This window comes from Molossus molossus, unplaced genomic scaffold (assembly GCF_014108415.1).
Source record: "Molossus molossus isolate mMolMol1 unplaced genomic scaffold, mMolMol1.p scaffold_m16_p_8, whole genome shotgun sequence".
Lineage (NCBI taxonomy): Eukaryota > Metazoa > Chordata > Mammalia > Chiroptera > Molossidae > Molossus > Molossus molossus.
Genome location: NW_023425402.1, coordinates 97,766,127 through 97,793,303, shown reverse-complemented (window position 1 = coordinate 97,793,303; position 27,177 = coordinate 97,766,127). Strand labels below are relative to the sequence as shown.

The window sequence follows — 27,177 nt, the reverse complement described above, 5'->3', positions numbered from 1 at the left end:
GCAGGCTGTGGAAACAGGGTGCATGCGCCTCGGCTCCAGGGATGAGGCTTGACTTGGGTTTCCTAGCAAAGCCGCAGACCTCATCAGTTCTCACTGACTCCGGTCTGTTCCGGGACGTCTCGTGACCCCCTGCCTACGGGCCTCTGGTGCTCCTCGAGGAGCCGGAGCCCCTCCTGGCCGTTTCTAGGAGCCAGCTCACTGGGGACAGGGGCGGAGACCCACGTGGGAAAGCACTAACAGAACTTCTCACGTATCCCAAGGAGGCCGGAGGTTTCCAAAACTTGGATTCGAGGCTGGAGGTTTCCAAAAATTGGATTCAAAGGTCTATTGTTTCTTTTTAATCCTCACCCAAGGATATTTTTTTCATTGATTTTTCAGATATCATGGGAGGGAGGGAGAGAGACACATCAACTGGCTGCCTCCGGCACGACCCCAACCAGGGCCAGGGACCACACCGCAACCGAAGTACGTGCCCTTGACCAGAAGTGAACCCGTGACTCTTTGGTCCGCCGGCCGACGCTCTAACCACTGAACAACTGGCCAGGGCCAAAGTTCTATTCTTAATGGAGCTGTAACAAACTGATTTTCTTTAAAAAATGCCTTGTGTGTAAGTGCACATTACATGAAATGCACAGAGCAGGTCAACAGACAGAGTGGTTGAAGTGGTTGCTGGCGTGGGGTCATCAGGAGACAGGGGGGTGACTGCTAAGGGTAGGTAACGGGCCTTCTTTTTGAGGTGAGGAAATGTTCTCAGTTGGCTGTGAAGATGGTGGCACATGCTTGTGAATGTACTGAACACTTCTGGGTGTACACTGCAATGGGTACACCATCTATCAAATAAGTTGACTCATGGGGTGAAGACGAAGCTATGCATGTCTGTGCAGACTCACCCACTCCCTCTTTTATCCATTATTGAAAGTCTTTTTTGTAAAAGGTCCAGAGTTCTGAGTGGGAGGTGACTACACACACACACACACGCACACACACGCGCACACATGCATGCACACGCACGCACACACGCACACATGCATGCACACGCACGCACGCACACTCACATACATGCCTCCGTTTACTGCAGTCCATTGCAAAAGCGGCAGGAAAGCCCAACAGCAGGACATTTCACCTCAACTCTGCAGATGAGAAAAAGCTCTGGGAGGACCCAAGACCAGAGCTGAAATTTTAAGGTGGAATGAGCTTGCCTGGGTAAGGGGGTTGGTAGGATGGTGAGAGTGGTGGGCAGCACCCCACGAGAAGGAGCATCGATTTCAGAGGCACAGTATCCCGTGGGAGAATACGGCCACCTGAGAAACGGCAGGAGCTTCACTGGGCCTGGTGAGCAGGTCAAAGCATGAGGCACAGGCAGAGAGCAGACTGCGGGGGGAGAGGAGGAGGAGGAGAAAGAGGAAGCAAGGTCACAGATGCTAGCAACTGGATACGTGAACACGCACAGGGACTTTTTCCCTGAGGTCTAAAAGGAAAGGGAAGGTGAAGACCGAGGTTTTCGAGGGGGAGAAAAGGAAGTTGACACTGTCCAGAGACTAATCAGCTTGCCACAGGAAACAACTCGGAGAGCAAAGAGGTCCAAATGGAGTGCACGCCGACCCGGACCGTTCACCAGTGGCAGTCCATCCGTGTTCCTCCTGCACGCTCTCCGTCGGCTTGCCCGCCTTTTATTTATCTCCGCTTCCATCACGCTATATATATGTTTGGACTTTTTCATCATAAAGTAGTTCAAGGGTAGTCATAGGTAATGAAAAAAAGTGCAACTTAAATCAGTGAATGTTCAACTCTGGGGAAAGACTTCGTAGAAAGAGCTTATAAATACTGGCCAAGGTGACGCTTGGAGATGTATTTTGGACCTTCCTGCCTCTATAAATAAATGAGACCCAGCTTACATCTGAATGAGAGTAAAACCTGCTCCTACTTCCCAGAGAACCTGCAGTACAGGTTTTCGCTGCTGCTGCTTACAGAACGCTAAGGAACTCAGTCTGCCTCTAACCTCGCCACCGCAGAAGCGATACAATTCTAAGTGCTCTGAATTACACCTCAGAGGTCAGAGGCAGGGGCTCCCAACTGGGACCACTTCTGGGCTCTGCCACTTTTTAGCTGTGTACCCTTGGGCAACTTATTAACCTCTCTGTGCCTCAGCTCCTCATTTGTGAATGGGAATGATAGCATCCTGAACCTCATAGGGTGGTTGTATTAAATGAGTCAATGTTAACGGCTTAGACCAGTTCGTGGCCCATAATAAGCACTCAATAAACATTATCTACTATTTCTCGCTTTTTCTTTTCCAATTTTTAGTCCGTAAGAACCAACCCCACACAGACTATTTGCATATAGATACACACCTAGAAAAAACCATGGGCTCCCCCACAGTGGCTTCCTCAGAAGTAAGGAATCTAAATACTCCTGACACCCGGCTTATTTGTTAGACACCGAGCGAAATTTCAAACTACCCTGGTTATATGTATGCACATACAAATAAAGATTAAATTTTTGTGGAAAATACCGCTAGCTTCCTATATACATTGTCTCTTCTCCTTCCTTCCTTAAGCCCATTTTGTTCAGGGTAACATTGTGCTCAGCTAAAAACTCACTTCTCCAAACTCCCCTTTGACTGTGGCAGCCAACTACCCCAATTTTGGGTCCCCTTTCTTGGCCTTATTTTCCTCCAAAGCACCATTTTAAATATATGATTTTTACTAGTCCATCTCTCGGCAGGCAGCTCATGTCAGCTCTTCATCACAACATCCCGGACCCCAGTGTCCTGCACACACAGCCAGTGCTCACTGAGCATGTGCTGCAGGGAGAACGGGAGGGGCACAGCGGAGGGCACGCACTGGGCTACTCGGAAAGCTTTCTGAAATGAACCCGTGGCCTTTGCCCTCTTACCTTTTTCCTTTCACCCTGGTTCTCTCTCCTTCCCACCTGGAAGACGCAGAACCCACTTTAAAACAGGAGAACACACACACACACACACACACGCACACACACACACGCAGTCTGGCTCCTGAAGGCTTACCTGAGCCTCAGTGCCAACCATGGAACAAGGATTATCTAATGAACCTCAGATTTGTTTATCCCACTATTTGTCACCTTTTCTGTTATTCGTAGCTAAACTCGTTCCTAATCGATACAGTTACAAAGACATTTCCGAGCAAAAGGCCTTGCTTTCTAGATATTCTTGAGACTAACTGGGAGGTAACAAGACATTTAACTAATGTTCACCTTTCAGCCAGTTGACACAAACCCAAGATAAAGTAGGCGGTCTCATCTGTAGCCGACGGAAATAGACATAAATAGAAGTTCAAATGAAAGCTCCCTCGGTCTTCATACATTTCAGTATAAGCACACGGAGAGACCGGACAGACTGCAAGAAAATAGGATGAAAGGGGCCTTTGTGGAACAGTGGGGGAGGGTCTGTGTCTCTCTTATATGTCATCTATCATCTATCTATCTATCTATCTATCTATCTATCTATCTATGCGGCAGGTCATCCACATCTCAGGCCGACAGAGCCCTAGCAGCCCCAGTTGGAGGGTATCCAGGTGCAGTGAAGCCGGGTTCTCACTGCCTGTCTCCCCTACAAAAGCCCCACCTCATATGGGCAGACCTACATCACTGTCACTGAAGAGATTAAATCCGTTAAATGCCAAACACCCCTGGGAGAGATGATGTTACTTTTTTAGAAATCAGACATATGCATCGTAATTAATGCCTGATGCCTTCCTTGCGCAGGTTTTAACTGAGGGAGACGGGAAGAAGCAAGATGTGCCCAGGCCCCTGAGACTCCCGGGGGGGTAGAGGGGGCAGGACCCACAAGGACCCACGGCTCAGCGCTCATGTTGTCTACTGCAATCTACCCTCTGCCTCTGTAGCATTCGGCCACTTTTGTTTACTGCGTTCTCTTGCCTTTCAAATAAAAAGCAGAAGCAAACATCTGCCCATAAAACAACACTGCTGACTCAGAGGGATATTTGGGTTGGCAGACACAAACCAGACACAACCAACGGCTTTGCTAGGTCACCCCCAGGGCTGGCAAAGCTACCAGCAAGCATTCTGATCTGAAGGAGAGCAGGATTTTGCTTTCAAAGTATTTGTATTTTCAAGTACGCAAATACGAATAATTCAACATAAATACTGCGTTAAACCTACTCCGATTATAATCTAACCTCGTGTCCAGAGTGACACCTCAATCTTTCTAGAAAAACCTTTTTGGAAAATTTAATCCAAAATAATTATTCATTTAAGAATTAGTATCACCATTTTGCAAGTCACAGTAAAAATAGATTCAGACAAGAATCATTAAAAGAATCTAAAACCAGCCTGCCCAGTGTGGCTCAGTGTGGCGCATGGCCTGAGAGGTCCTGGTTCGATTCCTGGTCAGGGTATATGCCTGGGTTGTGGGCTCGATCGCCAGTAGGGGGTGTGCAGGAGGCAACTGATCAATGTTTCTCTCTCCCATCAATGTCTCTCACTTCCTCTCTCTCTAAAAAAAAAAAAAAAAAATCAATAGAAACATATTTTTTAAAAATAAAGAATCTAAAACCAGCCCTGGCCTGTGTGGCTCAGTTGGTTAGAGTGGTGTCCCGAGAACTGAAATGTCGCAGGTTCGATTCCTGGTCAGGACACACACCCAGGCTGCAAATTTGATCCTAGGCCAGGCCTCGTATGGGAGACAACCAGTCAATGTCTGTCTGTCTGTCTGTCTGTCTGTCTGTCTGTCTCTCTCTCTCTTTCCCCCTACCCCCTCTCCATCTAGGATCAATTTTTAAAAAGGAATCCAAAACCATTAGGTAAAAGTTTCATGAGGAAGAAGATATAGACATTTTCTCAAATGAGCTCCTACTGAATATTTTTTAACACAAAGGAAAAACTGTAACTTCTCCGAAGAAACCCGACAGACATCACCTTAATCAAATGACTGAAATCAGTATCACCAACAGCGGGACAAACTGAGGAGAAAACAACATGAACACTGCATCACCTGAACCTTAGAAGGAAACCCAGACGGGGGAATATTCCACAAGATAACTAGTCTACACCCTTTAAAACATCAGTACCACAAAAAACAAGAAAGGCCAAGAAATCCTTTCAGATTAAATGTAACAAAAGACATGACACGTAAATGCAATGAATGATTTTTTTAAAGTGTGGATTTAAAAAAAATGTGCTATGAGAAACAGGGCTGGGAAGATGGAAGGAACCTGAATATAAAGTGTACATCAGGAAAGTCAGTACTAAAATTCCTCAATTTGGCAATTATTCTGTGGCTCTGTAGGAGAACGACCTTGTCCTTAGGAGATACATGCTGGTGTATTTAGGGGTGTGTGCCGTGATGTCTGTAATACTTCAGCAATAATAATGATTAGTGATACTATGAGAGAGAGAGAGAGAATATGAACATTGGTGAGTCTGCCAGGCCTGTATGGCTCAGTTGGTTGAGCAAGGTGTCATGAACCAAGAGGTTGCTGGTTCAATTCCTGGTCAGGGTGCATGCCCAGGTTTGGGGCTTGATCCCAAGCAGAGGGCATGCAGGAGGCAGCCAATCAATGTTTCTCTCTCATTGATGTTTCTCTCTCTCTCCCTTTCTCTTCCCCTCTCTCTAAAAATCAATTTAAAAACATTTAGGAAAAAAAAAGAAAATTGATGAGTCTAACTAAAAGTTATATGGACAGTTATTGCACAATTGTAAGTTTTCTGTAAGTTTAACATTTTTTCAAAAGTTGTTTAAAGTAAGCCCTTGCCAGTTTGGCTCAGTGGTTAGAGCATCGGCCCAGGGACCAAAGGGTCGCCAGTTCGATTTCTGGTCAAGGGCATGTACCTGGGTTGCAGGTTCGATCCCTGGTCCAGTCAGGGTTGGTTGTGTGGGAGGCAAACAACTGATGTGTCTCTCACACACTGATGTTTCTCTCTCTCTCTCTCTCCCCACCTCCCTCCCTTCCACTCTATCTAAAAATCAATGGAAAAATATCCTCCAGTGAGGATCAACAAAATAAAAAGTTCTTTAAAATGAATTCCACAATATAAAAAACATTAATAAGAAAATGAAGAACCAAACGTATTAAAACTTTCCATGTATTTAGAAACACTGAAGTCTAAGGAAACCATTTTCAAAAACAGAAACAAAATGGCAGAATTACAGATGAAGAGGTTGGACTTGTCAACAGCTTTCCCGTATGTATGCTTCCAATTTATTTTATTTTTCTTGTCAACCTCGGAGGAGGCCGTCAGTCTCTCTCTTGGCCACAAGAGTCATGCCACATTTCACGACACGAAGGCTGTAAACATGGAAAGAATGACTACCCACAATTGAGGGGAAGAAAGGCCCGGCCTAAGATTAGTACAGATCTGGTGAGTCACTTCCTCTCAGGAGAAAGCCCGACTTTTCTCGTTTCCCGACCGACCAGAGATTCCGCGAGACACCTGAGTTCTGGGCTTGCATCAGGCCCACAGGTAGCCAACTGGACCAGGTGAGCCTACAGCCCCTTCACCCGGTACTTCCGCCCACACTCAGATCAGCAGCAGCAGCAGCAGCCTCCAGTTTCAAAATCAGTGTTAAGTCCAACTTCTTGGCTAGTTCAGCCTCCACATCACTAAGTGCCTGGGGGGATGTATGCAATCAAAACAAAGGAAATTCGTGGAAACTGCACACCCTCCCATCCTCTGACCCTGAGTGGGCACTGCCCTCGGTCTTCTTTGGCTCATCGCCCGCGGTGCTCCTGCGTCCTGAACCAATGTGCCGAGCCTCTGCCACCGAGAACTGCAGCTTTGGCAAAACAGCCCCCCCCCCAGGTGGCGGCAGGCCAGCAGCGCACACGTGGACGGATTAGGCCGAGCTGTGCTGCAAAGTACACACACGCTCTCCCAACGTGTGCTTTTCATTCCAGAAATACTTCATTCCTAAACCACGTCTATGTCTCTCTTGGCATGAAATGGTATGAGTGGCCCTGTGCCAGAGGAAGTGTCTGTTTAAACATGTGGACTTTCTTAAAATTTCTTTACCTCGGAAGATCATAAATAGAACATTCTAGCATAATTATAACAGAAAGGTTACAGAAAGAAGAAATTTGTTTTGTTTTCGAAAGTTGCCTAAAAGAAATACTTGGAAATACAAGCTATAATATAGAATTATCGTCCAGGAGAGTAAAAATGACAGGGTCCAAGCTGGGACAAGGAAGAAAAAACTTTAAGGAGAGTGAGCATTTGCCATCTTGGGTCACTTGTGTTTATTCCTGTTTTAAGGTCACCCACCCAATCAAACTGCAGAGGAGGGTGTTTCAATCATTGTTTTATTTTAATTTTGTACCTTGCTTCTTTATGACTTCCATCATATATCCAAAACTAAATCAAAAGAAGCAAGCCCATTTTGGTTGACTTAACTGTCCTTTCTCTCTCTCCACACTCACGTCCAGATATTTATTTAGGGTCCACTCACAATAAGCAGTAACTCGTCACAGCACCATTAGGCATCACTAATTAAATTACAGTGGAAAGCACACTCATTACCTCTCTACAAACAGGGGTGGACAAAAGTAGGTTTGTAATTGGGAGTAGGAAAAACAGTTTATTCTTGTATTATTACTTATTAATTATTATATTATTTACTTGTAGTATTTGTCTTATTATTATTATTTCATATCCCCACTTATGATTTATCTTTTAGGTAATGATGACTGGTAATTTAACTACTGACCAACGAGAGTGGATACTTAAACAACAACCTACTTTTGCCCACGCCTAAATATGTACTCATACACACAACATAAAAGGAAAATGACATCAAGCTCCACAGAACATACACAACACAATCACCCATCAACATGGACCTGAAAGACATCTCAGAATTTCTGATCCTGGGCAGGGGACTTACTTCCTTTCCACTTCTGGTGTTGACACGGCGCTGCAGAAACCCAGCGACTCCTAGGAGAGAAAATCCACAGCATCAGTACAGGCAGGGCAGCAAGCTTCCTCGGATTTGTACAGAATATCACTTAAAAAATGAGAAAATAGAAAGCAGGAGCAGAAATAGATGATGAAAGCGTGGTGCTTACTTCGATCTGGGACCGCAGCTGAAGTGACGTGGGGCTGGCATCGGCTTTCTCCTAAAACAGAACAGATGCTGGTTTAACGAGACTTCTAAACGTGGCACAGACAGACAAGGAGATGTGTAACCAGAGATGCGGGGGTCTGGGAACGCTCGGGACAGGGGAGGGGATGGCGCAGATCAACAGACTCTCTGGGAAAGCTAAAGTCTTTTTCAAACGAAAGCTCTAGCCTCTTAAAACTGAACTGTTTTCTGAACTCCAGCCCTGACACTAGGGACAATTTTATAAGCAGAAGAAAAAAAAGCACAGTCTAACGAAGAATACTGACAGTTAACGGTAACATAATTCTCTAGGTGGGATCAGACCATCACTGGGACACAAACTTTACAGCGACTCTTTGTGTTCAGTATCTCTTTCAAGGACAAAGTTCTGGTCTCATTTTTAAGATCTAAATAGATTCCGGGCATTTAATAATGTAGGACTAGTTGTCAGTGTCTTCAGGAAAGTGGAAAGTTAACTTGGTATTATCTCGCAGGCCCCAAAATCACCAGGTTCCTATAATACAAATGAATTGATCTAGGTGAAAATTTAAAAACAAAAAACTCTCAACACCCAGTCAACAGATGAAATAAACGCGGCACCATAAGTACAATGAAAAATCATTAAGTCATAAAGAAGAAGCAGAGAAAACAAACAATTTTAGAGATAAAGCCATGTAGTATAACACCCTCATTTTATAGTAAAAAAAAAAAAAAAAAAAGGCAAAAACAAAAAACAACTGTGTCCCCTTTGAAAGAAAAAAGGGGACATAAACCAGTTACCTGTCATGAAAATAATACAATAAAATAAGCTTTGGCAGCAAAGCAGGAAAATGGACTATTACAAGTGTTGGGATGTACCGAGGAAGTAAGAGTTACAGTGAACAGAGCACAGGGTGCCACACCGATACTGTCCCTCAGCAGAGAACAGCCTGCTCGAGGCCGGTGCTGAATGCAGGTCCTCACCCGAGAGTGGTCCACCGTCCAGGGGCAGACCCCGCCAGCTCAACAAGTCACAAGCAGGACAATGGGCAGTTTCAGAGGATGGAGTACTCTCCCTATATTACACAAACCTGAGATGCCGGGTGAGTGTTTCTGCAATCCTGCTGTGCTAATGACCGCTAGAGCCCACAGTACTGCACAGGTGCCCCGTGAGGGCCAGTGCGTCTCAGCTAACACTCAGGAATTAGGAGCCCATCACCCCAAATACGAATTTCACTTGCCACCTCACTGTTCGATTTACTCAAGTTGCCTATTTCATCATTAGCATGATTATAAAACTAGACTGTATTTTAAAAACTCAGCAATAAAATATTAAAATAAGTATAACTCAGAGTAAATTCATAACTGTCAACAGGTAACAGCAATCCAGTACAAACAGACTACAAAATGAGCGTGCTGGGTGAGTCGATCTGAGAACGGATGATTTTGGACAGGAAGCCTGAAAGAGAGGTTTGTGGTGGACTGGCAACCCACCCACCCCTAGTCCCGGGGTCGGGGTTGTTAGGAAAAGAGAGAATGGCGTGCAGCTCCGTGGACATTCTGTCTGGTTAACATCCTGGTTTTTACTGCCATTGCTGCTCATTACAGACAAATTTGTATTTCTGTCCCAAACTTGATACACCATTTTTACAAAACACTGCATGGAAGTGTTTGAGTTACATTCTAAGTCCAGTTGATATGACATCAGAGCCAGGTGTAATCAACAGAAGGGATGCGTATTTCTGAGGTTCCCGGGGTGTAGTCCAATCACGATGATAGCGACCACTCAGCAGGGCAAAGAGAGATGCACCAACTGAAACAGCAGGAGGTGAGCACAGGTATACTTTGTAGTTTGTTTTATTCTAAGTCGTCCTCCTCGGGAGTCAGTGTGGAAGCTTCAGAGTGATGACAGAATGCTATTAATCTCTATCAGTTCCTCTGAAATCGCCCCTTTGACAGCCAACTCTAGCAGATGGCCTTCCCAAACCATCAAAAAGAAAAAGGGGCTTGGAGACGCCTGATTTAACTCTCTCTCCTTCCTCAGTGCTTAAATTTTCTTCAAATTCTGAGTCTCTGCCTCAGAGTCCATGACCGGACGTTTCTGCTAGTGTTGTATTTTTATCAGCATTTTTCTAATACATTTTATTTATTGAGCACATCTTTTGTTGCTCAATGTCATAAACATCACATTTTTTATGATGTGATGTTTATGTACCTGTTCCTGCATAAGAAGCAGGTGCTTGTTAACAACCATATTAAATGTCTGATGATCAGGAAGTTACATTCTAAACAATTCCACTTCACGTGTTACTTTGTTACTTATAGTAGATATTTGAATGTGTTTCTGCTACATTTTGAGAAATTGGTGGGGCGGTGTTGTTTGATATATAATGTATTAAAACTCAACCCTGGCCCTGGCGGTTTGGCTCAGTGGTTGGAGCGTTGACCTGCTGTCTGGAGAGACCCGGGTTCGGTTCCCACTAAGGGCGCGTACCTCGGTTGCAGTTTGTCCCCCGCCCTGGTTGGGTCGTGCGGGTGGCAACCACTGGATGTGTCCCTTTCACGTCGATGTTTCTCTCTCTCTCTCTTCTCCCTCCCACTCTATCTGAACAAAATATCGAAAAATGTCCTCGGGTGAGGAAAAAAAAAACTCAACCCTTTAAAATAATGGACCCAGTAAATGTTTCCATGCAGAACATCTGTTTTATCAGGAACAGGAGATGTTAAACATGAGTGTTTGTACAGTGATGTTTCTTTTTTTTCTTCCAGAAAATCCCACAAAATAATGTTTTTCAGAGCAAATATTAATTTCATATCTTAAGAAAAGACTACCATCATTGTTAAGGAGCATTTCTTAGAGCAAACTTATCCTAAAGTAAAATATACTACACAAATAAGAAGCTTGTAAAACTGTCCATTAAGTAAGGACCTATATGCTGTTAAGAGAGAAAACAGGATGGACTATTAGAAAATTCCATTCCTATGACACTGATGGATGTCACATGACATCAATGACAAATGTGCAGAGTAATTAATAATTACTACACATGTGTGAATAGTATGAAATATTTAAGACATAAAAACATATAATAAAAAATGCAGCAAACCCTTGTCTTGTGGACCTAGCACTGAGGCTGAGAAATAAAACATTAGTGTTAAAGCTAGCAGGTGCTCTGACATACACTAGCACAAACACCTGTACACAGAGTATAAACCTCGTCTTAATAGAATTGTCATACATATACATGGCGGCAGTGCTGGACAACTTTTTATTCTGTTTATCACAGAAAAACAAATTAGAGTTTCTTCCTCATGGCGCAAAGTGGAGTGGAAAAACGTGATGGAATCAGACAGAAAAGGCACCAGCTATGGGTGCAGCAATAAAGGGCGATGCCTACATAATATAGAAGCAGGGATTCGGGTCAGATGGACGGAGAAGGCTCCTTGACATCCCCCTTCCATGTCCAGCCTACAGATTAGGCTGTCCCTCTGGGCTCCCAATTCATCTGTTTAGGGGAACGGGGCAGGAAGCCGGGGTGCTTCAGTTCCAGCTGGTGAAGTTAGTCCTGATGAAGGGGAAGGTGGAGTAAGAATTAAAAGGAGGCACCTGATGGCCAAGCCTCCAACTACTTTATTTGGGGAAATCACAGCTTCTGATCTTGGAAGTCGTCATGTTGATGCAAACAGTAAAAACTGTGCATACCACTAAAACACAATCACTGAGTACAGATGTGTCTTCGGGGCACGTTTTGGAAAGAGATGATCACTGAGAAATAAGGTTCTTCATTCCCTCATCAACATATTTATTCTGGCTGTGCTCTCCCTCGATCACATATGCAACAGTCACTACCAGTGTGTAACGAATCACCCCCAACTTCACTACAAAAACAACAAGCATTTTCTTGTGCTCACATATTCTGTGGGTAAGAATTCAGAGAGGGGGCAGCAAGAAAGATTCGTGTCTGCTCCACGGTAGCTGCAGCCTCAGCTGGGTGGGGAGTGGCTTGATGACTGGGGTCGTAATCTTTGGAAAGCTTGCTCACTCTATCGTCTGGAGGCCGATGCTGGCTACCAGCTGGGACCTCAGCAGGGGCTACCGGCTGGAACACCCTACAGGGGTGCTCCATGTAGGCCCTAGGACTTTCCCCACAGCAGGAAGTCAAGATGGGACCTCACCTAAGTTCTCGAAATGAGGAATGGGATGAGACCATTTACTCATGACAATGTCCATAAGGATTCTTTTGTGTTTTTTTATACTTTGCTCAAGTAATATATCTTGGCAATATATTTCAACCTTCACTTATCACTTAAAGGTTGAAATATCACAATGTTTTAGACTAAAATTATTATCTCTCTCATTTCAAACTTATTACTATAGAAAATCTCAAACATACAAAAGTAAATGATATAATGAACTTCCAAATTCCCATTACCCAGCATATAATTATCTATGCATGGTCAATTTTGTTTTATCCATGCTTCAGCCCCACCCGATTTTACTTTGAAGAAAATCCCAGATACCATGAAATATCACAATTTTTTATGCTACTAAGGCTTAGCAACCAGTTTCTTAAATCCTTGATGTGGCTCAATCTTGAGCAAATTGCCTCAGTCATCAAGTATTTGACTGTCCTAGCAATGGAGGACTTTCTTTAGTCATTGCAGAAAAAAATAATAGTCATTTATATTCCATGTAAATGGTGCAAAAGACCAAGAAATGCAAAATTGAACACAGCCAAAGAGTTCATTAGAAAAGTACTATTTCCCAAGGTACAAATATATCACCCTAATGCTTTTTTTAGTATGATATGCTCAGTGACTTTGCACTTTGCAGAGTATGCTAAGCAGTATTTAGTGAGAAATAGCTCTAAAATTTGGTCCATGTTCAATATCCAGAGAGTCACACAACATCAGTGGCTGAACCTCATCCTATAATTGTAAGTTAGGGTATTATGACTTAGTTTAGATTTTTAAAGTAAATTTAAAATGAAAGTGGATGTATCACATTTGATCTATGGATTAAACTATTCATTATTAAGCCACATCTAGACACGTAGGTTAAGAATAACAGAAATCATTAACATTACAAACTCTTAGTGAGTTTGTAAATTATTAATGCTAAAGGAATGTCCCTACCTTAACGAAGTATAATAGTGAAAACCAAACCAAATAGAAATATAGGCCAATGTGTGTATGTGCTCATGCCCAGGAAAAGGGCTGAGGACATGCACCAGGTGTAAACATTTACTTTGCTACTATTGTCTCTGTATGTTTTTACAAGCATGTAGCCTTACACTGCCTTATTTTTTTCTTACAATGAAAGATCAGCTTAAAAATACAATCTCCAATCCTATATTTAATTTTAAATCATCTATGTGTATATTTACAAATGAATGAGAAAATAAAAGAATTCTCACACACTCATGCTTGTTCCTTCAAAGGTCACTATATTTCTCCATTTTTATTTTATTTTTTTGTTAATCCTCACCTGAGGTTATTTTTCCATTGATTTTTAGATAGAGAGGGAGGGAGAGAGAAACATCGATGTGAGAGAGACATATCGATTTCCGTATGACCCCGACCGGGGCCAGGAATCAAACCTTCAACCCTTCGGTCCATGGACCAATGCTCTAACTGCTGAGCCAAACCGGCCAGAGTTATTTCTCCATTTTTAACATATTTTTCAAGCATATATTATTTATATATTTTTTAAAAATATTAACAGAAGGCCCCAAATTTAAATTTGATAATAAGGTTAGTTGTACCCACCTGTTAAACTAAAAACTTAAGAAATATTAAAACAATTTCTCAAATTAGGGCACACCCTGTATTAAAAACTTAGAGACATTACAATTTTTAATAACTAATATCATAAAAAACTACATGATTGTTAGGATTAAGAGTGAAGGTCCATGATGATGTTAGAAATCATCTCATATTCCTATTTTGACTGATGGAGACTAGACCATAGTACTGGATGGTTTTTTGGGGGAGAGGGGGGTTAAGGAATCAAATGATTAAAAAAAAGTTACTGCTGGGGGAACCTCAAATTCATTTCTTGTCAACTTGCATAACCTCTGGAGACAATAATTGCCTAAATGTTTATTATGTCTAACATTGAAGCAAAAAACAAACAACTGTTTCAAGATGAAATCAGTGGTTTGCCAAAACCGGAACCATGGCGTGTGAACACGTGGGCACACGTCTAGGGTCTCGCTGACAGGCCGCGGTCCAGCCTGAAGCAAGGCTCCAGGCCCACATGACTAGTTTTCTGTCTGAAGTGATACAACCCACTGTGCAGGGCACCCGAGCCAACAACCCACCGCCAGAATGAGGTCCTGGAAACTAGTATCACGCTCCCGTCCCCACTCCAGCTTTGTCTCCACCTCTTGTGGAAATCCACACCTCTCCGTCCATCTGGCTGCCAGTGCTCGACGCCAATGACCTTCCCAGCTGGACACGCCGGGGGAGAGAGCCCTTTCCTGTTCCAAAAGCGAGGAGAGCGGGCGCCCACCGGCTCCGCTGCCCGCCCAGCCCCCCTCCTCCCCGAGCACAGGAAGGAGGAGGAGGGACCGGCGGGAGGACCGGCCCGCAGGCCTAGCAAGTCAGCCGCACGGAACCGCCCACGTGTGCCTGGTGGCGCCTTCGATTCGCCGAGGGAACCAAGCTCGCCGCTGCCGGGAGGCTGCAGCCGGTGGGAGACCGAAATACTCTCGTGGCATCTACCACTTCACAAGACAGGGTTGTGGGATCTCCTAGTGGGCCAAGTATACTCCCCTCGGGCATGATTTCCCCATTCCTGCCAAACAATGGGCATGTGTTGGCTTTACCAGGATTTAAACCTCACCGTTTTCTTGGACGGTTCCTCACTGCCCATCAGATCAGCTACCAGGAGGTATTGCTTCTCCCTTTGTAAGGTTTCCTGCGTCCATCCAACCCAACCCATTCCCAAACACCAGCTTCTTTGTGTCCTTCACCTCACAGGTACCTGGCACACCACTAAGGGGGGGCGGGGCGCACTGGCTGCCAGCCTAGGGCACAGAGTTCAGTCTTGCTCCCACTATAGTGAGATTCAGACCTCAATTTGTGTTGGGTTTGGTGTTTCCAATGGCAATGAGAGAGAGATGAACCATTCGATTGTCCTCAGGCTCCTTTTGACCCTCAAACCCTATGACAAAGCAGAGTCATGACCATCCAATCACTATCATCAAAGAAATCTCCTTGAAAGAGCACCTTGGAGGTATTAGCTTCCCCTTCCCTTCTGCAGCGGGAGAGTTAGACAGCCACTCGAGAAAACACCATGAACAATACTGATATCAAGAGACTACTTTATATCCATCTTTTATACATATTCTCAATTATCCTAAGCATCTTCATTCCATCCTTCTTCTTGGAGAACTTCTCAGTATTGAAAATACATTTGACGTGGTTGTGCATCTGTTCTGTCTTGGTAACTGCCGTCAATCTAGTATCATATTTAGTGGTGAAACCAAATGCATCCACTAAAAGAAGTTCATTATCATACAAGGTAACCAGATTTTTGAAATGTTATATCTACTTTCTTATGTCTCGCTTTGTCTTTCATGTAATTTTTGTTCTATATGGAGCACCATTAATAGAGTTGGTGTTGGAAATATTTTTATTTGCAGGGATTTTGTCTACTTTTACTACTATACCTTGCTTGTGTTTGTTAGGACCAAACATCAAAGCATGGCTAAGAGTTTTCAGTAGAAATGGGTGTATGGCCCATATCCTGTACGCTTGGAGCGACCTGTGACTACCCGGCCAGCCTTGCTATTTCATCACTCTGGATATACTGGAACAGAAAGCAACTTGCATACAAGAACAATGAACTGGAGCACAGGAAGAGTTTTTGTGCAGATTCCATAAAGACTGTGCAGAAATGTACATGGTCTAAGCCAGGCAGTACAATTTACGGCACTGTTTTTTATGTAGTTACATGATGTGATTGTAGCTTTTTAAACTATGAAACCCCTGAGAGATTGTACCTTTTAGTTGAAATAAAGTATTTATAATAGAAGAGGAAAAAAAAAGAAAGAGCACCCTGTGACCTTGCTCTTTCAAGTTCAGTTCATGCACGGTGAGCATTAGAGTAGCCTGGGACTTGTTACAAAGGCGGCCTTGGACCCCACCCAAAATCTGCATTTTACCAAGACCCCCAGGTGATCTGTATGCTCATTTCGGTCTGAGAAGCACATTGCTCTGTGCTGGTAGTACTTCTCTGTTCCAAAGTCTTTCCAAAATTGTGGAAACACAATACTACCAGAACAAAGTCCACATTTCTGCAGAGAAGTCCTTCCAGCAACTGGCCCGGTCATCCACGCTCTTCTGAGAGAACGGGCCCTGGTCCACTGTCCCCTGTTTGACTTGTTTAAATTGGGTCACTTTGGTTCAGCTGGTGTGGCTCAGTGGTTGAGCATCGACCCATGCATGCACCAAGAGGTTGCTGGTTCGAGTCCAGGTCAGGACATATGCCCAAATTGTGGGCCTGATCCCCAGTGAGGGGCATGCAGGAGACGCCCAATCGATGTTCTCTCTCACTGATGTTTCTATCTCTCTCTCCCTCTCCCTTCCTCTCTCTCTAAAATCAATAAAGGGGGAAAAAATTAAACTGGGTCACTTTGCCAATAACTCTGACTCTTCCACAGCATTAGTTTACAGTTTCTCTGATTGGGACTCGTATTTCCATGTTTTGATTTAAGATTTACTTTTGGGTTGCAGACTTACATTGCTAAGTAAAAGTAACTCAGCAAATATCTTCAAAAAGCTCTATAACTCAGATCTGTAAGAACCGAAAAGAAAATGTGACAGTGTGTCGTCACCTTTATAGAATCAGCAGCAGTGGCCTGAGTGTTCTAATGTCAACCCTAGTCCCTTTTACCTTTTTCATGTCTCATTTCACCCAGATCCTTCACAGGAGAGAACAGAAAATGCTGGTCATTTTTCTGGCTCCCAGAAGCTCATGGTCTGGCACACTAAGTTTTTTTCTAACGAGTGAACATGAATGGAAAAGTACTCTTATCTCACCACATCAAAGAAGAAAAGTTCCAAGGGGGAAAAAAGTGTTTTCACAGTTGAGTGCTAGTCCAGTAACTACAGTAAAACCTACCCATCATCAACAGATCGGGAAATCTGTAAGCACTGCTAAGAAACCAAAGGTGGCAAGCTCCACTCGCCATGATGCCCGACAGTCAAATGGTCTCCTGGCTGCATCTGTCTTTGTTCTGCAAATATTCATCACATACAGAGGACAACCTCACCATGTCCCAGAAAATGATTTCAGGTGGCTTACAAAACTTAAGTTCAACGTTACATGGTAAAGTGAAGTTAAAAAAGTAATAAAGTTTAAAAACAAATGTATACAATGGAATGCTACTCAGCCATAAGAAAAGATGAAATGTTGCCCTTTGTGACAACATGGATGGATCTTGAGAAGCAAAATGAGTCAGACAAAAAAAGTTAAGAACCATATGATTTCACTCATATGTGGGATATAAAATTAAAAGCAACAAATGAACAAATAAGGAAAACAAACAAGAACTCAGACACAGACAGATAACAGCGTGGTGGCTACCAGAGAGAAGGGGGGGTGAGGGCAGTAAAGGGTAAAGGGGGTCAGACATATGGCAACGGAAAAAGACTTGACTTTGGGTGGTGGACACACAATGCAGTATACAGATCATGTATCACACATAGAAATCTAAACTTGAAACCTATATAATCTCATTTACCACCGTCACCCCAATAAATTAAAAAATACGAATGTAAATGATACGAAGGGGAGGAATCAAGACTACACTGAAATTGATCTAGGAATTCGGTTGGTTCACAGAACGAGGACCACAGGATCCGACAGTAGAGATGGACCACACATTTTGGGCTAAGCTTTCTAACGTTTAAAGCAAAGAAGGAAACGTGATCAGTTACAAGACGGGCGTGATCCACACATTTATATTGAAAGGTATCCACACGTCACAGGACTGCCTGCGAGTGAGAAGTTCTCGGCTTCCGGCAGAGAAGACCACATCACCCCGAAGGACAGCACGGGCAATGTCCCTGCAGGACTCATCTCGCTCTGTAGGCACTTGAACACTCAGCAAAACTAGTAAAAACCAAGAGAGCTCTGGAGGGGGCGCCACTGAAGCGCACACGACCCTACCTATGGGGAGGAGTCATGGGAGGACTCCGGGCAGGGGCAGACTCGGTCCGAGGAGACAGCAGGGTGAGGCACAGCCGTGGTGAACACATGGGAGTCAGTGAAGGACGAACTGGTTCCATGCAGGGACAATTTGGATCTAAGAATGTCAAGCTTGGTGCTCTCATGCCTCGCTTCAGACAAGGTAGTGGGATCTTCAGCTGCGCAGTTGTCCTAGGAAGCAGTGTATTCGATCTCTTAGGCTATAACTTTAAGTGTTGAGAACGCACCAGGGACCAAGCATCTTGCGTAGAAATAGAAAAAAATGAGACCTAGACCATGACATGGCAATAGATCATTTCAGTAAGTTGAGTCATGTTAGAAGAACACACCTTTGACTAGGACCAAAACTAACCTAAGACATCTAAAAGTCAATCTCGAAAGGCACAGCGTCAGTAAAGACCTTTTAATTATCCTTAAAAACAAATCTAGCAAGTTGTATCATTCAGTTTTTCGTTTTACGAGCAGGACTTGGCTTATCAACAGTAGCGTACAAAATGGCCTCGGCATTTCCCAGCGGTGGCCATGACATCCAGCCACTCCAGACAGTGTCACTTTCCATCAAGTCCCTCCAACCTCACTGCTGTGATCTGAGTACCTCTGATTGGGATTGTTAATATGAGACAAAAGTGACAGGAAGCAACAGAATGACCCCCTTTAACTCTTGTTTACTTTCTGTTTCTCCCCATCTCCTCTTGCATCTAATCATGCCTTAATTTTAAAAACATCACTTGAGCACATTCCATAGGCTAAGCCCCGGAGCAGTCCACAAGAATAAAACAGTGAAAATGCAGCGAGAGCCTGCAGGGGGCTTGACTCCAGCGATTTCCAAGGTCACTCGCAGGAATCATTTCGCTAAGGTCTCATCACAGGCCCCTCTGTTCTGGTGCGAGGCAGGAGCCATCTGGGCAGCTGTGCTCGGCTCTGGAGGCCACATTTTCCGGAGGATAATGAAAACCGGGAGAACCTTCACTAGCATGGTGTCTGGAAACGGGATCATATAAACAGGATCAATTGGAGGAACTGGGCTGTTGACTCAGAGGAGGAAAGGAAAACACAAACATGTGAGAGGCTTCCAGGGAGCAGAAGCCAGCCAGCTGCCTCTAGCAGGTTCCCGAAGCGCACACGTGCAGGCAGACAGCTGGGGACACAGGGGGGCGCGAGGTGGAAAAACACTGAGCACATTTTTAAATGATGCATGATTCTAAAGAAAATAAAACCCGAGGGTAAGTGAAATCCCTAAGTGTTAAATTGGTCTAAAACGTCCAAATAAAGTAATTTTAATTTAAAAGAATCTTGAGCTTACTTACTTGACAATAACCCTTAGAAATACTTGTGGCAATTTCTATTTCGAGGATCTGAGAGTACTTTATTTGATTGACGTCATAGTGAAATTTCCTATGAAAAGGTAACAGATGTCAAATCCAGCTGAAATGTTCCATATTACATAATAGAAAGTAGTGACAAAGTTCTACTGTGTGGACTGTGCGTCCAATGTCCATCCCGAGGCTGGCATGGCCTCTCCACCATGACTGACCACTGCACCTTGGCCTCCACGTCAGAACTGGGAACTGAACCTTCCAACAGCTCCAAGGCCCCTGACCTTGAAGCACAGCAGAGGCGTGCGGGGCAGCTGGCTGCGGAAGGGCACACCCCACTGTGCTCACTGCCCAGAGGAGTCGCATGCTAAGATCCTGCCAGGGACAGCTCTCCAGTGAACCCTGAACAGTGGTTCTCAGACTCGGTACGCTGCAATCACCTGCAGGGTTTACTCAACACAGAGTGTTGGGTCCCTCGCCCCCCCCGCCCAGCTTCATCTTCAGTCCATGTGGGGTGGGCCCTGCTAACATTTCTACCAAGTTCCGAGCAGATGCTGGCTGGGAACCACACTTTGAGAAGTGCACCCCAGACAAGGCTGCTCAGAACTGCCTTTACGTTGGGATTCAGCGATCCGGAGGTTGACCAGATGCACGTACCCTGAGCCACACCTGAAGCCTGGCCTGGTCTTCAGTGTTCTAGAAGGGGATGGTCAAGTCAGTGATTTTCAAAGTAAAAGGAATGAGCTGGGCTCAATATTACTTTTTAAAAAAGAAAGGAAGGAAGAAAATCAAGTATTTCCAGGTGTCCAAGATAGAATGAGTGACCTACATTATGTGAAATACTTATCATAGGCGGATTCGAGTATGACCGCAGGGCCATCTGCTGCCTGGAAGGGGGGGGGGGGTTCTTTCAGGAATGGTTCAGACCTCTGTCTGACTACTGTGATTACATTGCTGGAAATCAAATGAGATTCTGTGGAGTCATTTACCTTTTATATTGTATTTTAATGGCAAAATGAACTATAAGTTCTAACCCAATGACTCAAATATTTTTGGATGGATAACCTTCAGAAGTTGGTGACAGACGACCCATAACTGAACCAATATTCATGGATTCATTTGTTCAACCAATATTTCTTAAGTATGAACTGTATATTTAATTGGCATGCTGGGTTACTGGGATTATAAAATATTATATATAAAATAGTGACCTTCAGGAGCTCATGGTCAAGTAAGAGAAACAAATACCTGAGAATATAGAACACAAAAGCTTCCACAGTACCATATAAATAATATCTGAACTTATTAGTAAGCGGATTGGGCATTGGAATATGGGTTTTCTAAAATTATGTAGCCTGGCCAAACTAGAGATGCTAAATTTTAATGAATTCTCTAATAAACTGGCTCACATTTTGTCATAATTTAGTACAATATTATTGTCTTTGTAGCTGCAAAATCAAATGGTGTCATCATGACATTTAAACGTCTTCTCTTTAAATTGTATTTTCAAAGCATCTTTTAAACTTTGGTAACCACCTGAGAAAAGCTTCCGCATCAATGACCGTCCAGTGCATACTGAAATCATCAGTCACAAACTTACTTCTAAAATTAATGAACTTTTGAATTAATAGTGTTACTTGATGGAAAACATTTTAAAATACATGGAAGATGCCACAGTATTTAGGCAAGAAAAGTAAGAATAAAATAAAATTAGAACCTCAGAAAGTTGAGACAAATGCCAAAGACACACCTTTTATTGCTGTATTACAAATGCCGGAAAACTCAGGTTTGTAATGGAAACTACAGGCAGACTAAGCCCCAATGTAATATACATAAATAATATGTTTCTGTTCTTGTATAGTGATTTTCCTTCCCTCTGAGCATTAATCTTTAAATGACTACTCTATAAATTATTGAACTTAGTTCAAAAGCAAATGAAATTTAAAATCCCCGTTTATTGAATGGCTAAACTGCCATGTTGAAATTGCTGTGATTTATCTGCTTCTTTAACGGTTACTGTAGCAAAAGTACTTCATTGCTCAAAATTATTACCTGGTTGCATAGTTTATTCTGGTTTAAACATAAATCTACCCTCCTGTTCAGAACAGCAGCTGTTTGTCAGGATCTCATTCATCGTTCTTATACCCACAACCACAAGGCCCCAGTTTTTCTTTCTACAACCTGAAGGTATTATCGATGACACTGAGGCACGTACAGAGAGCAGCCAGTGAAATGCACTGGGATTACTACGGGGAGGGGGGAGGTGGAGTGCCATCTAACCAGTGCCAAGGTCACTCCCGTGCTCACAAGCCTACCTGTGCCCTGCATGGCTCCGGCAGCTCAAGCACTAAAGGCAGCCCTGTCTGTGAACTGATGTCTTTCTTGGGCATCACCACCTGCAGTCCTGCAAACATACCCACTGAGCCGCTGCTGCTGTGGTGAGGGACAGAGATTCTGGTTTAAAATCCGACTTCTCATCCACACCAAAGTGAGAGCCTCTGTTTCCCTTCTTATGATTTGGTTGGCGGAGAAGTTAGGAAAAAACATATTCTCCACCCAGGGGAACATTTGCACATCCATGATAATGGACAAAATGGCTCAGTATATAAAGAGTGCTGACAAATAAATAAGAAAGACGCTACTTTAGATAGAAAAGTGGGCAACTGACTTTAAGAAATGAAGACACAAAAATATGTGTTCTTAGAAACAAATAAATACAATTTAAAACGCTATGAGACTACGTTTCATCAAGTGGGTAGTTTTCTGTTTGTTTTGTTTTCCCTAATAATATTAAGTACTAGGAAGCATGAAGCTTTAAAAGGAGGACAAGTATGTTGCTAGTTGAAGTGCAATCTGTGTGATATTTCCAAGTGGTAATTTACCAGTGTTTTCTGGAGTCCTTAAAATGTTCCTACCTTTCATCCTGCTAAACTCATATTCAATCAACTACCCTAAGAAGATAAGCTAGGAAGGTGAAGATGTACATTTAAAGATAGTCATAATTCCTTATTTTTATAATAACGACAGATGGTAAAATACCTAAATAGCTTGAGTTGGGGGGTATAAATATAGTATAGTCACAAGGTAAAAGGGTGTATAATCCTTAACAATCACAACACTAAAGAATATTTCATACTAGGAGGTTAAGGAATATAAGCAAACACTACATATACAGCTTGCTGCCAGTGTGTATTTGGGTGGATGGGGGTACATATACAGAATGTAAACTCCACTGGGGCAGGAACTTCTGCATATCTTGTTCACTGGTGTATCCCCAGAACCCAGCAGAGCATCTGGCACTCAGTAGGGCCTCAGTATTTGATGAACAAATACATGTACAGACAAAAACCTGGGAGAAAATAAGTGTTTATATGTAGTTATTCTATTTTAGGTTTTTCTGAATGTTCTTATTTTTCTACAATGTGTATGTATTACTGTTCCGATCAGAAAACAAAACAAACTTGTATCTTTTTAAAAATGTATTTTCCTAACATTATTCCTTCTATAGCCCTAGAGTCAGGTCTGGTTGAAAATTCACACACGCTCACAGCACATTATCGAGGGTCCGTACGCTAACTGAGACGGACAAGACCCACAGCATAGGGGGTCTATGTTCATTTTTTTAAACTCACATAATGACCAAATTCTTTTCTACAAACAGATCTTCAAGGAACAAGTCATATAAAGATACATTATGCAACACATACACACATCCGAGTGCCTTATTTTTTTAATTGTATTATAGTATTAAATTCTGAAAATAAATAATTTAGATCTTTCGCTTTACTTTCCCTTTCTCTTAAACTGCCCTATCCAATCTTCCTTTCCTAGGGCATGGAAGGAAGGCATCAGAAGTATTTTCTTATTATCTCCTAACTAGCCTCACTGACCTAAGTCTCTTGAGGGTGTTAATTAGAAAATGGTTATTTCCTAAGGCATATTAAATGCAGAAAAAAATCTGTTGTACACAAACAGTAAGCCCATTATCCCTAACAGATAGCATCCCTCACCCCTCCCCACCCCCCACTCAGGAAAAGCCAACACACAAAAACCTCAGAAGAGTACACACAGGAAACACATTCAGACCTGATGTCCTAGAGCAGAGCACAGATGGTCAGCCCTATCCCCACAGCAGGACAGATAAAAGCAGTGAGTCGAAATTGGGTGACCAATGCACCTGAGAACTGGATAGGCAAGTGGCCGTGTCCTGAACACTAGATAGCCCTCCAAAAAGGCTGACATGGACCTAGAAACGTAATCGTTACTTAAAAAGTCTTGCCTGGTACATTCAGATCAGTTTAAAAAAAGAAAGAAAGAAAAAGAAAAGATGTAATACCTACAGTGATAGGGTCTGGCTGCCGAGTCACGAACCTTTTCCCTACCTAGCCCTAAAACAATGTTTGCACATTCAAAGCACTGAGAATTTTTCATTCAGCCTATAAAATTCAACATCAAGAGAACTCAAGGTACAGAGTGATCACCTTGGCGACAAAAAAAGGTTATACATTTTCAAAGTTGCTGTAAAGAGTCTCTTGGAATATTCCCAATTTTAACCACCAGACACATGACCTTAACAACTCATGAAAATGCTAATTATACTAAAGAGAAAAGGACCTTTGGAAATGAGAAGATTCTTCAGGTCTTTGCCATAAAGTATTCACAGAGCAGTGCGTAAACCCCCCACATTTCACCAAAAACGTTTAATGCCGGGATGAGCAATGACAATGACTGAACAGGCAAGAGACAGGAAGGGAATAATTGCCAGGCAAGATCTGATGTTGCTCTAAAACTGTAGAGGACTTCAAAAGTCAAGATTTGGAGTCGGAAAATTTTAGTGAATATTTTTGACAAAACTGTAGGAAAATTAAAAATGTCACCTTCTCGCCTGGCTAGTGTGGCTATTGGTTGAGTGTTGTCTCGTGCACAAGGTTGCTGATTGGATTCCTGGTCAGGGCACATGCCTGGGTTGCAGGCTTGATCCCCAGTAGGGGGCGTGCAGGAGGCAGCCGATGGATGTTTCTTACTCATTGATGTTTCTATCTCTCCCTCTCCCTTCCTCTAAGGAAAACAAAAAACCTGCAACCCAGGTATGTACCCTGACCAGTAATGGAAAAGGCAACCTTTCTATGCACAGGCCAATACTCATCCAACTGAGCCACTCCAGCCAGGCAAATATTCTATTATATTTTCAATCCCAGGGTGTTGACATTGTGTAATTTAATCCATAAAGCATTAGACAGGCTGTGTTGAGCAGTAAAGCAAAACAATGACAGAAACATGTTCAAGGAAGGAGAGAGCCATATTAAGCTCTCTGTATACTTTCTGCCACATGTAGCAAGGATTTTGTTAAGGATCACACAGACTGCCATCTGTCCTTGTTTATTCTAAGTAGGCAACCAGGGGAAAAACTGAACAGAGTGGTTTATAAATACATAAAAGCAAATAATTATTCTCTTACAAATCCTCTCTTCAATAATTACATTCAAATGGGTACACATTTAAAAAACTGAACTGATGAATTGATTCAGTTACCACACCAAGGTGCTACCAAATAACTACAGAAAGGGCAGCAGCAAACTGATCAATATACCCCATAAACGTACCAGGGCTAGTTCTCACCCTGAATCCACCCCACTTCTCTACCTGCTGGCAATCCTTGGACTCCACCTATAAACTGAGTACAGAACCCAGGGCCAATTCTGTCTTGAGGAGCAAGCACTTCTGCAGTACTTTCTAATTGTCATCATCAATATAATTATCATCAACATGATTATCACCATCACTTCATCATCATCACCATCACCATCACTACCACCACCATCACCACCACCATCATCATCACCATCACCCTCACCATCATCATCATCATCATCACCACCACCATCACCATCACCACCACCATCATCACCAGCACCTTCACCATCATCATCATCATCACCATCAACATCATCACTTTGCTGGCTGCCACCAAATGTTGCTGGCTGCCAACATCTACCAAGTGCCACATACCTTTTCAGGCATTTGATATATATTATATCATTTAATCTTCTCAAAAACTTCAGGAGATAAGGAATGTTACTATTTCCATTTTACCAACAAGAAGACAGAGGCACAAAGAGATTGAGTATCTTGCCAAGACCCCATGCTAGAAGGTATAGAGTCTATTTCATTCAGCTGTGTATACTCTTAATTGTCATGCTAACATCTACTGGCCCTTCTGGTCAATGCACCGGTACTGACAACTAAGCCACTTTTCGCTTCCTGAGTCTCTGTCCTTCTTCCCTGCTCCTTAGCCTGTACTGGTGTTTTGTTTTGTCATTTTCTTCCTTCTGAGGCTTTATTCTGATAACTGTACAATAACCCTGGTCTTCTCCCAGGGTAGGGGTCCTGCCCCATTCACAGTCTGCCTAGTGACTGAGTTCCTTCTACCTGCTCACAGACCTAACAATGGAGAGACCTCCAAATAGGGGCTGCTCTCATTTTCCAATTGCTGCCCCCACTTGAACTTCCTACTGAAGATCGGAGCTTCTCTGATCAATCCCTACCATGAGGCCACCCCAGGGACTGGGTAAATACCTAAACACTAGTCTCTCCTGCACATTTCTGATCCTGTTAGCAATCACTGATCTTGTCTGGCAAAAATCTGAAGTTGCTAAGGGTGGTCATGAATCTCGCTTAATACTTACTAATATCCCACGGAAGATCTTGGGTTATCTAATTAGTTCAACTGCAGCCCAATGAAGACTCATTTGCAGCACAACCCCAAAACACAAAGACGCAGTTCTGAGCTGGTGGTAAGTGGACAGCAGCTCCCTCTTCCCCTGAGCCACCAAGGAGCCTGCCACCTGTCGGATACTGTGCAGTTTAATTAGGTAACACTTGTGACGGGCTTTGTGACATGTAGCACACATGTTGTCCCAGGAGCTCACACATGGCATTCCACTTGCAAAATTCAAGAGCTATTTTTAAAATCTATCTACCAGCTGAGCAAAACCTAGAGTGCCTCCTTTTGCGAATTGTTGCAAACCCGTTCTTCTGTCATTGAGAATACCTCAAACAGAGCACACAACTGCTGGTGACTGTTGAACAGGGTGCAGAGGACATTTGAACAAAACTGGCTGCAATCCACGAGCTTGCTTTGTTTTGATCCTTTCGGAAATAAGTAAGTCAAGGGGGAGATGACGGAACAGATCCCATCTTGTCTGTGTGGATGTCATTTCCAGGTAGGAGAGTGAGTCACACTGCTGGTGGCATAGCCAAGGGCACTGTGAAGCGACTTCTGGGTATCCTGGAACTCCCTGGAACTCGTAAATACCAACGCCAGTGTCCCTGAGGGCCTGGCTAGACTTGCTTGGTCAGTTAAGCCAAGTGCCTTGATGGGTGTAGGTTTAAGTGTGGGATCACCTGTACGTCTCTAGGTTAGAAAGGACACAAAGCTTTTCCAGCAGCAGGAAAAAGAAAAGGTTTATTTTTAATAAATGAGATCCCTCATTCCCTCTTTTAAGAACGCCTCCTTTTGCCAAGGGAAGCCCTGTAACTGAGTCAGCAGGTTTAATGGGTTGCCTTTGGCT

The 27,177-nt window shown here is 43.3% G+C and overlaps 1 protein-coding gene and 1 pseudogene across 1 annotated transcript in view; one reads left to right on the top strand and one right to left on the bottom strand.

Moving 5' to 3' along the window:
* SASH1 (SAM and SH3 domain containing 1) overlaps nucleotides 1–27,177 on the bottom strand; it is a 171,406-nt gene that overhangs the window by 85,426 nt on the left and 58,803 nt on the right. Inside the window, exons 3-4 of the mRNA XM_036249202.1 lie at nucleotides 8,058–8,108; nucleotides 7,877–7,926 (exon numbers count right to left, since the gene is read on the bottom strand). Coding sequence (XP_036105095.1) covers nucleotides 7,877–7,926; nucleotides 8,058–8,108 — 101 coding nt within the window. The remainder of the gene's footprint in view (nucleotides 1–7,876; nucleotides 7,927–8,057; nucleotides 8,109–27,177) is intronic.
* Nucleotides 15,357–16,035, top strand: LOC118621267 (annotated as a pseudogene).